Consider the following 14,276-nt stretch of genomic DNA (forward strand, 5'->3'; position numbering starts at 1 on the left):
AGGACCAGATGGCTTCAGAGTAGAATTCTACAATATCTTAAAAGGAAAGTTAATACCAATCTCTTCAAATTATTCCAAAAATAGAAACAGAATAAAGATTACCAAACTCAATCTCTGTAAGCCACAGTCAACTTGATACCTAAAACATGCAAAAACCCAACAAAGAAAATTTCAGACCACTTTGGAAATGAAAGTGACACTTTCTCAGATAATTGGGAACAGTGCTACATCAAGATCCAGCAATACCCAAAAGATGCTTTACCATACCAAAAGGACATTTTCTGAACTATGTTCATAATGGCTTTATTTGTAATAGCCAGAATCTGGAAACAACCTAGATGTCCCTCAACTGAAGAATGGACACAAAAAAATTGTGGTACATTTACAAAATGTAGTATTATTCACCTATTAAAAACAAGGAAATCATAAAGCTTGCAGGCAAATGGATGAAACTAGAAAAGATCATCCTGAGTGAGGTAACCCAGAACCAGAAAGTCACACATGGCATATACTCACTTATAAGCAGATATTAGCCATACAATAGAGGATAACCTTCCTAAAGTCCACAAACCTAAAGAAGCTAAATAAAAAGAAGGACCCAGGAGAGGGTACTTAATTCTCATTTAGAAGGGTGAATAGAATAGACACCAGAAGCAGTTGATGACAGGAAACAGGATGGGAACCTACCATAGCTGTCCTCTGAAAGACTCTACCCATCAGGGGATCAAAGCAGATGCTGAGACTCACAGTCAAACTTTGGCCAGAACACAAGCAGTCTTATGGCAGAATGGGGGGATAGAATCACCCAGAGGGGACAGAAGCTCCAAAGAGAGAGCAAGAAAGTTAACAAATCTGGGCCCAGGAGACCCTGCAGAGACTGATGCCCCAACCAAGGACCATGCATGGAGAGGACATAGATCTGCTCAGATATAGACGATTGGCAGCTCAATCTCCATGTGGGTTCCCTAATAAAGTGGAACAGGGGCTGTCTCTGACATGGACTCTGTTACCTGCTCTTTGATCACTTCCCCCTGGCAAGCTGGCATTGCCAGGCCACAGAGGAAGAGTCCTGATGAGACTAGATAGGCTAGGGTCAGATGGTAGATGAGGAGGGCTCCCCCTTTCTGTAGACCATGAGAGGGAAATAGAAGGAAAGAGGGAGAAAGGGTGGGACCTGGAGGAGATGAGGCAGGGGGCTATACTCAGGATATAAAGTGAATAAACCATGAAAAGTAAAATAAAATAAAAAGTAGATGGGGAGACAGGTGGACATATTATAAAATGCAGCACAAGAACAAACTGGATGTCTGGATATCTTCAAAAAAGATGATAAAAAAGTTGTTCAAACAGTAATGATATTTCAAAAGGATTACATGATGCATGGCTGGTAAGCTTCAAACAAATAAGAATTTTTCATGATCTGTACCCTTACTGTTATCAAGTATTTTACCCTAAAAATTATTTAGACTCTCATCAAAGAGGAATTAGACGGGTTAGATTGAAGCATAGAAATGTAAAGTAGAGGGAATTTATAGCTAAATGTGGTGTCTTATATCAGATCAAGGTGTGAGTGTGCTGTTCTTAAGAGTATGACCTTCTTGCTAAATATCAAAGAAGCTAAGGCCAGCCAAGAAGCTAAGGCCAGCCAAGATACACTGTCAGAATTCACTGCACTCAGTAACAGACTGGATAATGAGCAGTCACTAAGAACTAAAGTCACTTCAGATAGCTGGCAAAGGTACAAAAGTCGAGCTCTCCTTCAGGCAGCTAGAAAACCTGGACTTAGAATAACTCATATAGAGGAAAATTAGTCCCATCTTACTAATTAATTTTTTCTGTATTTACAGCAAATTTGACATTTTAGCACTTTTCATCACTCTATGCCTAACAGCTATGCCTCAGTAACTGTCCCTGGAACATGTGAGTAGTAAAAAAAAAGAAACTTGCATAAATTTACTTACAAAATATAATATTAGTTACTATAAAATGAGTTCAAAACCTACATGTTTCAGTATAACAGGTATTAAATTTCCATGTGCATTTTCTATTTCCTGTAGCTGAGCAGAGCAAAGTACATTCATTCACAGTCCCTACATGAAAATTGGGGAAGCACTCAACACATGGTAGATGTTCAGCAAATAGCACTGAAGTGATTCAAAGAAATAGAAAAAAACTACAGCTAGGAGATTGGCTGATTATGAGCTCACTATATGAAAATAATATAGAAATTATTTTCTATATTCATTAGAAAATAAATAAAATAAAATAAACCTCTTATTTATATTTCTTTGGGACAAAAATATAATACAACAGATATATGTATTTATTAGAAAAAGAGACAAAGAGAAAACAGCTTAAAGATAAGTGATGTTGTCTGGTCATATAGTTCAATGGCAGAATGCATACATAACATGAAAGGTTCTGGGGTTACAACCAAACACACACATACACATGTATACACAGAGAGTGACACACACACAGAGACAGACACAGAGAGAAACAGAGGCAGAGAGAGGAGGGGGAGGGAGAGAACAGGGAGAACTGTGTCAAATAATAGACTTCAAATAATAATAAGAAATGTTCCACAAAGGAAATAAACTTAAATTGTACCTGTAACTGAAGATTTAAGAAGACATAGAGAGGGAAAACAAAAGGAAATTCATTAACAAAGAAAGTGGAGGCATGCAGGTAAAAATGAGGGCAGGAAGTATGATACTGAAGAGTTATTGATGAAGACACCATCTTCAGCCTAGCTAAAATTTTTTTGCCTTTATTTATTTATTTATTTATTTATTTACATTTTATTCACTTTGTATCCCCCCATAAATCCTTCCCTCCTCCCTTCCCAATCCTATATTCCCTCTCCCGTCTTCACGCCTGCCCCTCCACTAGTCCACTGATAAGAGAGGTCCCCCTCTCCTTCCTTCTGATTTTAGTCTATCAGATTTCATCAGGAGTGGCTGCATTGTCATCTTCTGTGGCCTGGTAAGGCTGCTCCCCCCTTCAGGGGGAGGTGATCAAAGAGCAGGACAATCAGTTTATGTCAGAGGCAGTCCCTCTTCCCATTACTATGGAATCCACTTGGACACTGAACTGCCATGGGCTACATCTGTGCAGGGGTTCTAGGTTATCTCCATACATGCTACTTGGTTGGAGTATGACTCTCTGGGAAGACCCTTGTGTTCAAACTTTCTGGTTCTGTTGCTCTCCTTGTGGAGTTCCTGTCCTCTCCAGATCTTACTATTTCCCTATTCTTTCATAAGATTCCATGCACTCTGCCCAACAGTTGGCCATAATTCTCAGCATCTGCTTTGACACCCTGCAGGATAGAGTCTTTCAGAGACCCTCTGTGGTAGGTTCCAGTCCTGTTCCCTGTTTTCCTGCTCTTCTAATGTCCATCCTCTTTGAGTTTCTGAAAGAGGATTGAGCATCTTACACAGAGTCCTCCATCTTGCTTAGCTTTTTAGGTATACAGAATCAGTATGTTTATCCTATGTTATAAGTCTAATATCCACTTATGAGTGAGTATCCTGTGTGTCTTTCTGCTTCTGGGATACCTCATTCAGGATGATCATCTCTAGATCCCACCATTTGCCTGAAATTTTCATGATTTCCTTGTTTCTAATTGCTGAGTAGTATTCCATTGTGTAAATGTACACAATGTCTGTATCCATTCCTCAACTGAGGGGCATCTGGGTTGTTTCCAGGTTCTGGCTTTTACAAATAAAGCTGCTACAAACATGGTTGAGCAAATGTCCTTGTTGTGTAATTGAGCATATTTTAGATATTTACCTAGGAGTGGTATAGCTGGATCTTGAGGTAGCAATATTCCTAATTGTCTGAGAAAGCACCATATTGATTTCCACAGTGGTTGTACAAGTTTACAATTCCACCGGCAATGGAGAAGGATTCCCCTTTCTTCACATCCTTTCTAGCATGTGTTGTCACTTGAGTTTTTGATCTTAGCCATTCTGATGGGTGTAAAACCACTTATGGCTCACCTAAAAACCCTAGAAAAAGAAAGAAGCAGACACACGAAAGAGGAGTAGATGGCTGGAAATAATTAAACTCAGGGCTAAAATCAATAAATTACAAAGAAATAAAATAATTCAAAGAATCAATGAAAACAAAATCTGGTTCTTTGAGAAAATCAACAAGATAGACAAACCCTTAGCCAAACTAACTAAAAGGCAGAGAGACACTATACAAATCAACAAAATCAGAAATGAAAAGAGGAACATAAGGAAAGACACTGAGGAATCCAAACAATCATTAGATCTTACTACAAAAGCCTATACACCACAAAATTTGAAAATCTAAGTGAAATGGATACTTTTCTTGATAGATTCCATTTACCAAAATTAAATGATGATCAAGTAGAAAGATTGAACAGTCCTATATCCCCCAAGGAAATTGAAGCAGTCATCAACAGTCTCCCTTCCAAAAAAGCTCTTGGCCAGATGGTTTCAACCAGACCTTCAAAGAAGAACTAACTCCAATTCTCTTCAAACTATTCCACAAAATAGAAACAGAAGGTACACTACCAAACTCATTTGATTAAGCCACAGTCACCTTTATACCCAAACCACACAAAGACCCAAGGAAAAAAAAAAGAGAACTTCAGACCTATCTCTCTTATGAATATTGATACAAAAATACTCAATAAAATACAAGCCAAATCCAAAAACACATAAAAGATATCATCCACCATGACCAAGTAGGCTTCATCCCAGGCATGCAGGGATGGTTTAATATACGGAAATCTATCAATGTAATCCATCATATAAACAAACTGAAGGAGAAAAACCACATTATCACCTCCTTAGATGCTGAAAAAGCATGTGACACAAACAAAAACCCATTTATGTTTAAAATCTTGGAGAGATTAGGGATTCAAGGCACATGCCTAAACATAGTAAAGGCAATATACAGCAAGCCTATAGCCAACATCAAACTCAATGGAGAGAAACTTAAACAAATCACACTGAAATCATGGACAAGGCAAGGCTGCCCACTCTCTCCATACCTTTCCAACATAATACTTGAAGTCCTAGTTAGAGCAATAAGACAAGTAAAGGAGATTAGGGGGATACAAATTGGAAAGGTAGAAATCAAAGTATCACTATTTGCAGATGATATGATAGTAGTATACATGAGCGACCACAATAATTCAACCAGAGATCTCCTTCAACTGATAAACACCTTCAGCAATGTGGCTGGATACAAAATTAACTCAAAAAATCAGAAGCCTTCCTGTATACCAAAGACAAAAGGGCTGAGAAAGAATTCAGGGAAACAATACCCTTCACAATAGCCACTAATAACATAAAGTACCTTGGTATGATTCTAACCAAGCAAGTGAAAGACCTGTTTGAAAAAAAAAAATTAAGTCTCTGAAGAAAGAAATAGAAGAAGATATCAGAAAATGGAAAGATCTCTCATGCTTATGGATAGGTAGAATTAACATAGTGAAAATGGCCATCCTTCCAAAAGCAATCTACAAGTTCAATGCAGTTCCCATCAAAATTCCAACACAGTTCCTTACAGACCTTGAAATAATAATTCTCAACTTCATATGGAAAAATGAAAAAATATCTAGAATTGCCAAAACGTTCCTGTACAACAACAGAACATCTGGAGGTATCACTATCACTGATCTCAAGGTGTACTACAGAGCAATAGTAATAAAAATTGCTTGGTTCTCGCAGAAAAACAGAATGATGAATCATTGGAATTGAATAGAAGACCCAGAAATAACCCCACATACGTATGGATCCTTGATTTTTGAAAAAGAAGCCAAAATCATTCAATGGAAAAAAGACAGCATCTTCAACAAATGGTGTTGGTCTAACTGGATATCTACATGTAAAAAAATGCAAAGAGATCCATATTTATCACCATGCACAAAAGTTCCAGTGGACCAAAGACCTAACATAAAACCAGACACACTAAACCGCTTAGAAGAAAAATTGGGGAAGAGCTTAGAACTCATTGGCACAGGAAACAACTTCCTGAACAGAACACCAACAGCACAGGCTGTAAGAGCAACAATCAATAAATGGGACTTCATGAAACTGAAAACTTCTGTAAAGCAAAGGACACTGTCCTCAGAACAAAATGACAGCCTACAGATTGGGAAAGGATCTTCACCAACCGTATATCTGACAAAGGGCTAATATCTAAAATATGTAAAGAACTAAAGAAGTTAAAAGCAACAAATCAAATCATCCAATTTAAAAAAATGGGGTACAGAGCTAAACAGAGAATTCTCTGTAGAGTAATAATGAACGGCAGAGAAATACTTAAAGAAATGCTCAATGTCCTTAGTCATCAGGGAGATACATATGAAAACAATCCTGAGATTTCACCTTACACCCATCAGAATGGCTAAGAACAAAAGCTCAAGTGAAAATACATCCTGGAGAGGATGTGGAGAAAAGAGAACCCTCCTCGGTTGCTGGTAGGAACATAAAATTGTAAATCCACTTTGGAAATCAATCTGGCACCTTCAATTGGGAAGACAATTGGGAAAGTGCTTTCTCAAGATCCAGCTATACCACTCCTAGGCATATATCCAAAAGTTGCTTAAGTACACAACAAGGATATTTGTTCAACCATGTTTGTAGCAGCTTTATTTTTAATAGCCAGAACCTGGAAACAACCCAGATGTCCCTCAACAGAGGAATGGATACAGAAATTGTGCTACATTTACACAATGGAATACTATTCAGCAATTAAAAACCAGGAAATCATGAAAATTTCAGGCAAATGATGGGAACTAGAAAAAAAATCATCCTGAGTGAGGTATCCCAGAAGCAGAAAGACCTACAGGGTATATATTTACTTATAAGTGGATACTAGACCTACAATAAAGGATAAACCTACACAAATCTGTATACCTAAAGAAACCAAGCAAGATGGAGGACCATGAGTAGGACGATCAGTCCTCACTCAAAAAGACAAATGGGATGGACATTGGAAGAAGGAGAAAACAGGAAAAAGGACAGGAGCCTACCACAGAGGGCCTCTGAAAGACTGTACCCAGCAGTGTATCAAAGCAGATGCTGAGACTCATAACCAAACTTTGGGCAGAGTTCAGGGTATCTTATGAAACAGGTGGTTGTTAGTAAGACCTGGAGAGGACATGAGCTCCACAAGGAGAGCAACAGAACTGAAATATCTGGGCACAGGGGTCTTTTCTGGGACTGATATTTGAACCAAGGACCATTCATGGATATTATCTAGAACCCTTGCTCAGATGTAGCATATAATAGCTCAGTATTCAAGTGAGTTCCCTAGTTATGTGAACAGAGACTGTCTCTGACATAAACTTTGTAGCTGGCTCTTTGACCACCTCTCCCTGAAGGGGGGACAGCCTTGCCAGGCCACAGAGGAATACAATGCAGCCAGTCCTGATGTGAATGGTTAAGCTAGGGTCAGATGGAAAGAGAGGAGGACCTCTCTTATCAGTGGACTTGGAGAGGGGCTTCATTGGAGAAGATGCAGGGAGGGTGGATTTGGGAGGGAATGAGAGAAGGGGCTACAGCTGGGATACAAAGAGAATAAACTGTAATTAATATAAAAAATAAAAATAATTAGAAAAGAAAATCTAAATTAAATGCACAACTTTTCTGACCAATTCCACTTTCTAAAACTGAATCAAGATCAGGTAAATCAATTAAATAACCATATAATCCCTAAGGAAATAAAAGCTGTCATCAAAAGTCCCCCTCCAAATAAAGCCCAGGGCCAGATTGTTTCAGCACAGAATTCTACCAGACCTTCAAAGAAGATCTAACACCAATACTCTTCAAACTATTCCACAAAATAGAAACAAAAGGTATACTACCAAACTCATTCTATGAAGCCACAGTCACCTTGGTACCTAAACCTCACAAAGACCCAGCAAAGCAAGAAAATTTCAGGCCAATCTACCTTATGAACATTGATGCAAAAATACTCAACAAAATACTTTTAAACCGAATCCAAGAACACATCAAAGATATCATCCACTATGACCAAGTAGGCTTCATCCCAGGTGTGCAAAGGTAGTTCAATATACAGAAATCTATGAATGTGATCCACCATATAAACAAACTGAAAGAAAAAAAAACACATGATTATCTCTTTGGATGCTGAAAAGATTTTCATAAAATTCAATACCCATTGATTTTTTTTTCAGTAAATTTTGTAGCAGCCCCGAAATTATTTAACAGCTCCTTTTTATAGGCAAAGCAAAACACAGCACATCAATACAAGGAAGGGGTTCATGAAGCAGTCAAACTTTTCTTAGACTCCCTCTCTATATAGCAGAAATGGTCCAGGATAACATAAACAATTTAAAGGAATTTGGCAAGACCTCCTTTTTATCTCTGTTTCAAGATAAACCCAAGGCGAAAGCATGTTTTTTTTTGCTCAATACTCAATAATAAAGCAGCTTGCCAAACAAGCATCTCTCCACAGAAATGGTTAACTACTTTAGTCATCAGGGAAATGTCAAGCAAAACAACTCTGAGATTCCATCTTACACCCACCAAAATGGCTCGATTGATTGTATTTTTAATAGGTTTGCCTTTGTATGTTACTTTAGTCTTTTTCCCTTGTAAGTTTAATATTTTTCTTTGTTCTATATGTTTAATATTGTGATTATTACGTAGTGAGGGGAATCCAACAGCACAGGCTCTAAGAGCAACAATCAATAAATGGGACCTCATGAAACTGAAAAGCTTCTGTAAATCAAAGGACACCGTCATCAAAACAAAGCAACTGCCTACAGATTGGGAAAGCATCTTCACTAACCCTTTTTCTGACAGAGGGCTAATATCCAGCATATATAAAGAACTAAAGAAGCTGAAAAGCAGCAAACCAAGTAATCCACTTAAAAAAAAAATGGGAACAGGCTTGTCTGGGTGGCGCTGGGGGGGCGCCCGTGGGGAGAGGCGGCTGGGGCTGTTGGGGGGGGGGGGAGGGAGAAGAAGAACCGGGAAGGGGGCAGGGCGGACGGAGAGCAGTGTTCTTGAGGCAGTGGAGGCAGCGGCGGCGGTGGCATCTGGGACAGAGGAGGGCGGGGAAGGAGGATGGGGCAAGCTGGGGGCAGGGCGGAGTTAGCCTGCAGCTCGCCTCGAAGGGAGGGAAGGAGGGAGGGAAGCTGAGCTGCTCTGCAAGTTGCACGGGGGAGCCGGCCGGTGCCGCTGCAGCGGCAGCCGCAGCCTCCTCGTGCGGTGCGGACAGAGGGAGGGAAGGAGTGAGGGCGAGAGAGACAGGGAGGGAAGGCCGGAGCAAGCTGGGGAACACAGAGCGGGCGTCGGGCGGCAGGGGGGGGGGGGCGCGGGGGCGCGGGAGGATGGAGCAAGTGGAGATCCTGCGGAGGTTCATCCAGAGGGTCCAGGCCATGAAGAGTCCGGACCACAATGGGGAAGACAACTTCGCCCGGGACTTCATGCGATTAAGAAGATTGTCTACCAAATATAGAACAGAAAAGATTTATCCCACAGCCACTGGAGAAAAAGAAGAAAATGTTAAAAAGAACAGATATAAGGACACACTGCCATTTGATCATAGCCGAGTTAAGTTGACTTTGAAGACTCCATCTCAAGATTCAGACTATATCAATGCAAATTTTATTAAGGGCGTCTATGGGCCAAAGGCGTATGTGGCAACCCAAGGACCTCTAGCGAATACTGTCATAGACTTCTGGAGGGTGATATGGGAGTACAATGTTGTGATCATCGTAATGGCCTGTCGAGAATTTGAAATGGGAAGGAAAAAGTGTGAGCGCTATTGGCCTTTGTGTGGACAAGATCCTATAACATTTGCACCATTTAAAATTTCTTGTGAAAATGAACAAGCAAGAACAGACTACTTTATTCGAACACTTTTACTTGAATTTCAAGATGAATCCCGTCGGCTCTATCAGTTTCATTATGTGAACCGGCCAGACCATGATGTTCCTTCGTCATTTGATTCTATTCTGGACATGATAAGCTTAATGAGGAAATACCAAGAGCATGAAGATGTGCCTATTTGTATTCACTGCAGTGCAGGCTGCGGAAGAACAGGAGCTATCTGTGCCATAGATTACACGTGGAACTTACTAAAGGCTGAGAAAATTCCAGAGGAATTTAAAGTGTTTAATTTGATACAAGAAATGAGAACGCAAAGGCACTCTGCAGTACAAACAAAGGAGCAATATGAGCTTGTTCATAGAACCATTGCCCAACTGTTTGAAAAACAGCTACAACTGTATGAAATCCATGGAGCACAGAAAATCACTGATGGTAATGACATTACCACTGGAAATCTGGTCAGCTCTGTGGATAGTGAAAAACAAGATGCTCCTCCTCCAAAGCCACCAAGGACTCGAAGTTGCCTTGTAGAAGGGGATGCCAAGGAGAAAATACTACAGCCACCAGAACCTCACCTGGTGCCACCCATCTTGACACCTTCTCCCCCGTCAGCCTTTCCAACTGTTACTACGGTGTGGCAAGACAATGACAGATACCACCAAAAGCCAGTGCTGCACATGGTTTCATCAGAACAGCATTCAACAGACCTCAACAGGAATTGCAATAAATCAGACCTCACCGGGGGAAAATGAATCAGCTGTTGAACACATAGATAAAAATTAGAGCGAAATTTAAGTTTTGAGATCAAGAAAGTCCCTCTCCAAGAAGGACCCAAAAGTTTTGATGGGAACACACTCTTAAATAGGGGATATGCGATTAAAATTAAATCTGACTCTTCTGTAGTTGACAAAACCTCTAAGCCACAGGAGTTAAGTTCAGATGATGTAAAAGTTGATGATGTTTCTCAGGATTCTTGTGCAGACTGCAGTGCGGCACATTCAGACAGTGCTCCTGATTCTTCTGAAGAATCCCAGAACTCACACACACCACCACAGCCAGACCGCTTGCCTCTTGATAAGACAGGACATGTCACATGGTCATTTCACGGACCTGAGAACGCCACGCCTGTATCCGACTCGTCTGAAGGCAAATCCCCAGATAACCATTCTCAAACTATAAAAACTGTGAGCTCAACACCCAACTCTGCAACAGAAGAGGAGACCCACAATCTTGTGATCTTGTGGATCACCACAATGGCTCCCCTCATTGTGGTGAGCGCCGCTCAGCTTTACCAATCCCCTTCACTCTGATGACTCAGACTCAGATGAAAGGAACTCTGATGGTGCTGTGACCAAGAACAAAACTAGCATTTCAACAGCAAGTGCTACGGTTTCTGTTGCCAGTAGCACTGAAACTGCTTCCACTAGGAAAGTGTTGCCAGTGTCCATTGCCAGACAGGAGGTGGCAGGAATGCTGCATTCAGGTGCTGAAAAAGACGCTGATGCAGGTGAGGAGTCGCCTCCCCCCTTGCCCAAGCGAACCTGAGTCCTTCCTGTTAGCAGACATACCTGTGAGATCTGAATGGCATGAACCTCCAGATCAGGAATGGTCTGAGCAAAGGGAAGCTGAAGGCTTGATAACTTCTGGAACTGAAAAACCTGATGCAGGAGGTATCCACACAGAGGCTTGTACAGAATGTCTACCTACTTTCAGTGACAAGAAAGATCAAATAACAGAAAGTCTAACAGAAGCCACAGATATTGGTTTTGGTAATCGCTGTGGAAAACCTAAAGGACCAAGAGACCCACCTTCAGAATGATTCAGGGAGCTAAAAGACGCTTTAAATTATACTGGAAAATTCAAGTGCCACCGAAAGCCAGATTTATAGTCTTCCATCTTTAAAATGTGGGACTAAGAGCAGTGTAGATTGTTACCTTAATATTTTCTGCTGGGACCATCTTCCTGCCTTATACTACACTTAGGAAAAAGTATTACCTATTGTTTATTTTGTAACTTCAAGTATTACTGCCTTAATGTCTCTTAACCCTGTTACAAGCTGCTTGTAGACCTGTTAATATAGTAATGCTTTTATGATAAATTGAGTTAAAGGACTACTCTTTTGCTATTTTATCATGTATGCATTATTTTGTATATGTAAAGGGCAAGTAGGTATATAATTTGATAAAGTTGAAGTCATAAAATATTATTAACAGAAGATGTAAGAATTTCTGCATGGTCTAAGTCTTTGTGTACCTTACTTGTAAATTATTTGCCCTGAAGTTTTAGAAAACAGTTTCTGAATTTTAAAACTGCTGGAATCATGCAGCCAGCATTGCAGGTTATCAGAGATCAAAGATTGTAATAATAATACATTTTGTAAATTGTAAGCAAAAAGTTATTTTTATATTATATACTGTCTAATTGTCCATCCTAATGGTTCTTGTTTTCATCTAGTCATGGAGATTCAGTAAGTGCCTTGGAACAATATTGAATTCTCTTAGCTCGTGTGTTACTTTAAAATTTGAATTCAACTGGGATTAGAAGACTATCAGTAAATGTATGTTTCAGGATATTTGACTTGCCATTAAAAGCAAACAGTTTTACACTGAAAGAAAAATAGGGAACAGAGCTAAACAGAGAACTCTCTGTAGAGGAATATCAAATGGCAGAGAAATACTTAAAGAAATGCTCAACCTCATTAGCCATTAGGGAAATGCAAATCAAAACGACCCTGAGATTTCACCTTACACCAAACAGATTAGCCAAGATGAAAAACTCATTCATTTTTTTAAAATATTTATTTATTATTTATACAGTATTCTGCCTGTATGTATGCCTGTGGGGCAGAAGACGGCACCCTATCTTATTATAGATGGTTGTGAGCCACCATGTGGAATTGAACTCAGGACCATTTAGGAAGAGTAGTTAGTGCTCTTACCCTTTAAGCCATCTCTCCAGCTCCCCATTCATGTTTAAAGTATTGGAGAGATCAGGGATACAAGGCACATACCTAAACTCAATGGAGAGAAACTTAAATGATTCCCACTGAAATCAGGGACAAGGCAAGGCTGCCAACTCTCTTTATTTTCTTCAACATTCTTGAAGTCCTTACTAGAGCAATAAGACAACTAAAGGAGATCAGGGGATACAAATTGGAAAGGCAGAAGTCAAAGTATCACTATTTGCAGATGATTTGATAGCATACATGAGTGACCCCAAAAATTCTACCAGGGAACTCCTACAGCTGATAAACACCTTCAACAAAGTGGCTGGATACAAAATTAACTAAAAAAATCAGTAGCCCTCCTGTATACAAAAGACAAAAGGGCTGAGAATGAAATTAGGGAAATAATACCCTTCACAATAACCACAAAAGATATGAAGTACATTGGTGTGACTCTAACCAAGCGAGTCAAAGATTTGTATAAGCACATATTGTACATAAGCCCATGTGTTAAGTAAAGAATAGAATCTCTGGCAAAAGCTGTAAGCCATTGCTGTTTTCCTCTTGCTTAGGCTATGTGCTCAGAAGGGTTAAGCCTCAGAGCTCCCTTCAGCTTTTAACACTGGGACTCCTATTTACTTTAATGGAAATCACTTTTCAAGGCACCATGCAGAGATTTGAAACATAGGGTGAAAGGTCACCCTGCAACTCTAAGAATAATAAATTTGCAATTTGTACTTTCCTGACCTCTAGAAATATTTGGAGGTGTTTGAGGCCAAAGAAAACAAAGCAGTGCTTTGAAAGGGCTGGGGGAACTATCAATTGATCAATTTAAGAGGGATTATCTGATAATTGGGTAAATACATTGTTATTGATGTGTAGAAAGAGGAAGATGTGCCAAGAAAAAACTAATGCCCATTCTGAGATTTATCTGCTAATCCTTATAGGAGGCAGTTTACTGAGGACATGAGTAATTGCTCTGCTAACAGATTTATTCTTCTTTTAAGCCCATTTGGGGCTTAAGTCCTCCCTTTTCTCTCTGCAGTTCAAAATGTGGCTTGAATCACTGCTTCCCACTGTGCTAGACTTTGCAATGCCTCCTGGTCACGGTCAGATTGCAACTTATTTGATTTAACATCTACCATGGTTGCTACAAACGCGTGTTCTGGCCAGATGTGCTTTGAGTGAACTTTCAGGAATTTGTTTTTGATTGAGTTACCTGACATTAATTGTCTCTTTTTTTTTTTGAAGACATAATTTTGATTTGGGTTGTTTTAAAGTAGTATCCTATGGATACCTGGATGATCCCTAGACACGAAAACAGGAAACTATGCTTTTATTCCACTCTTTCCCTAGCTATTCTGTGACCTGGGTTTATCTCATTATGTTGTCTTACTGTCTGGCTTCTGATTTCCCATCTGTGATCCAAGGGAAATAAAGTTCATATTGTTTGCAGCTCTAGCAATTAGTGAAGGACAAAGTAATTG

The 14,276-nt window shown here is 39.8% G+C and overlaps 1 protein-coding gene across 1 annotated transcript; it reads left to right on the forward strand.

Annotated features, from left to right (window-relative positions):
* The first annotated feature begins 9,335 nt into the window (after positions 1-9,335).
* LOC110541975 (tyrosine-protein phosphatase non-receptor type 12-like) lies at positions 9,336-11,664 on the forward strand. The gene is given in 6 exon segments (XM_060369796.1): positions 9,336-10,575; positions 10,577-10,617; positions 10,620-11,071; positions 11,074-11,109; positions 11,112-11,383; positions 11,385-11,664. Coding segments are annotated over 6 exon segments (2,313 nt in total). The 5' UTR covers positions 9,336-9,343.
* The last annotated feature ends 2,612 nt before the right edge of the window (positions 11,665-14,276 follow it).

This window comes from Meriones unguiculatus, chromosome 1 (genome assembly GCF_030254825.1).
Source record: "Meriones unguiculatus strain TT.TT164.6M chromosome 1, Bangor_MerUng_6.1, whole genome shotgun sequence".
NCBI classification, from domain to species: Eukaryota; Metazoa; Chordata; class Mammalia; order Rodentia; family Muridae; genus Meriones; species Meriones unguiculatus.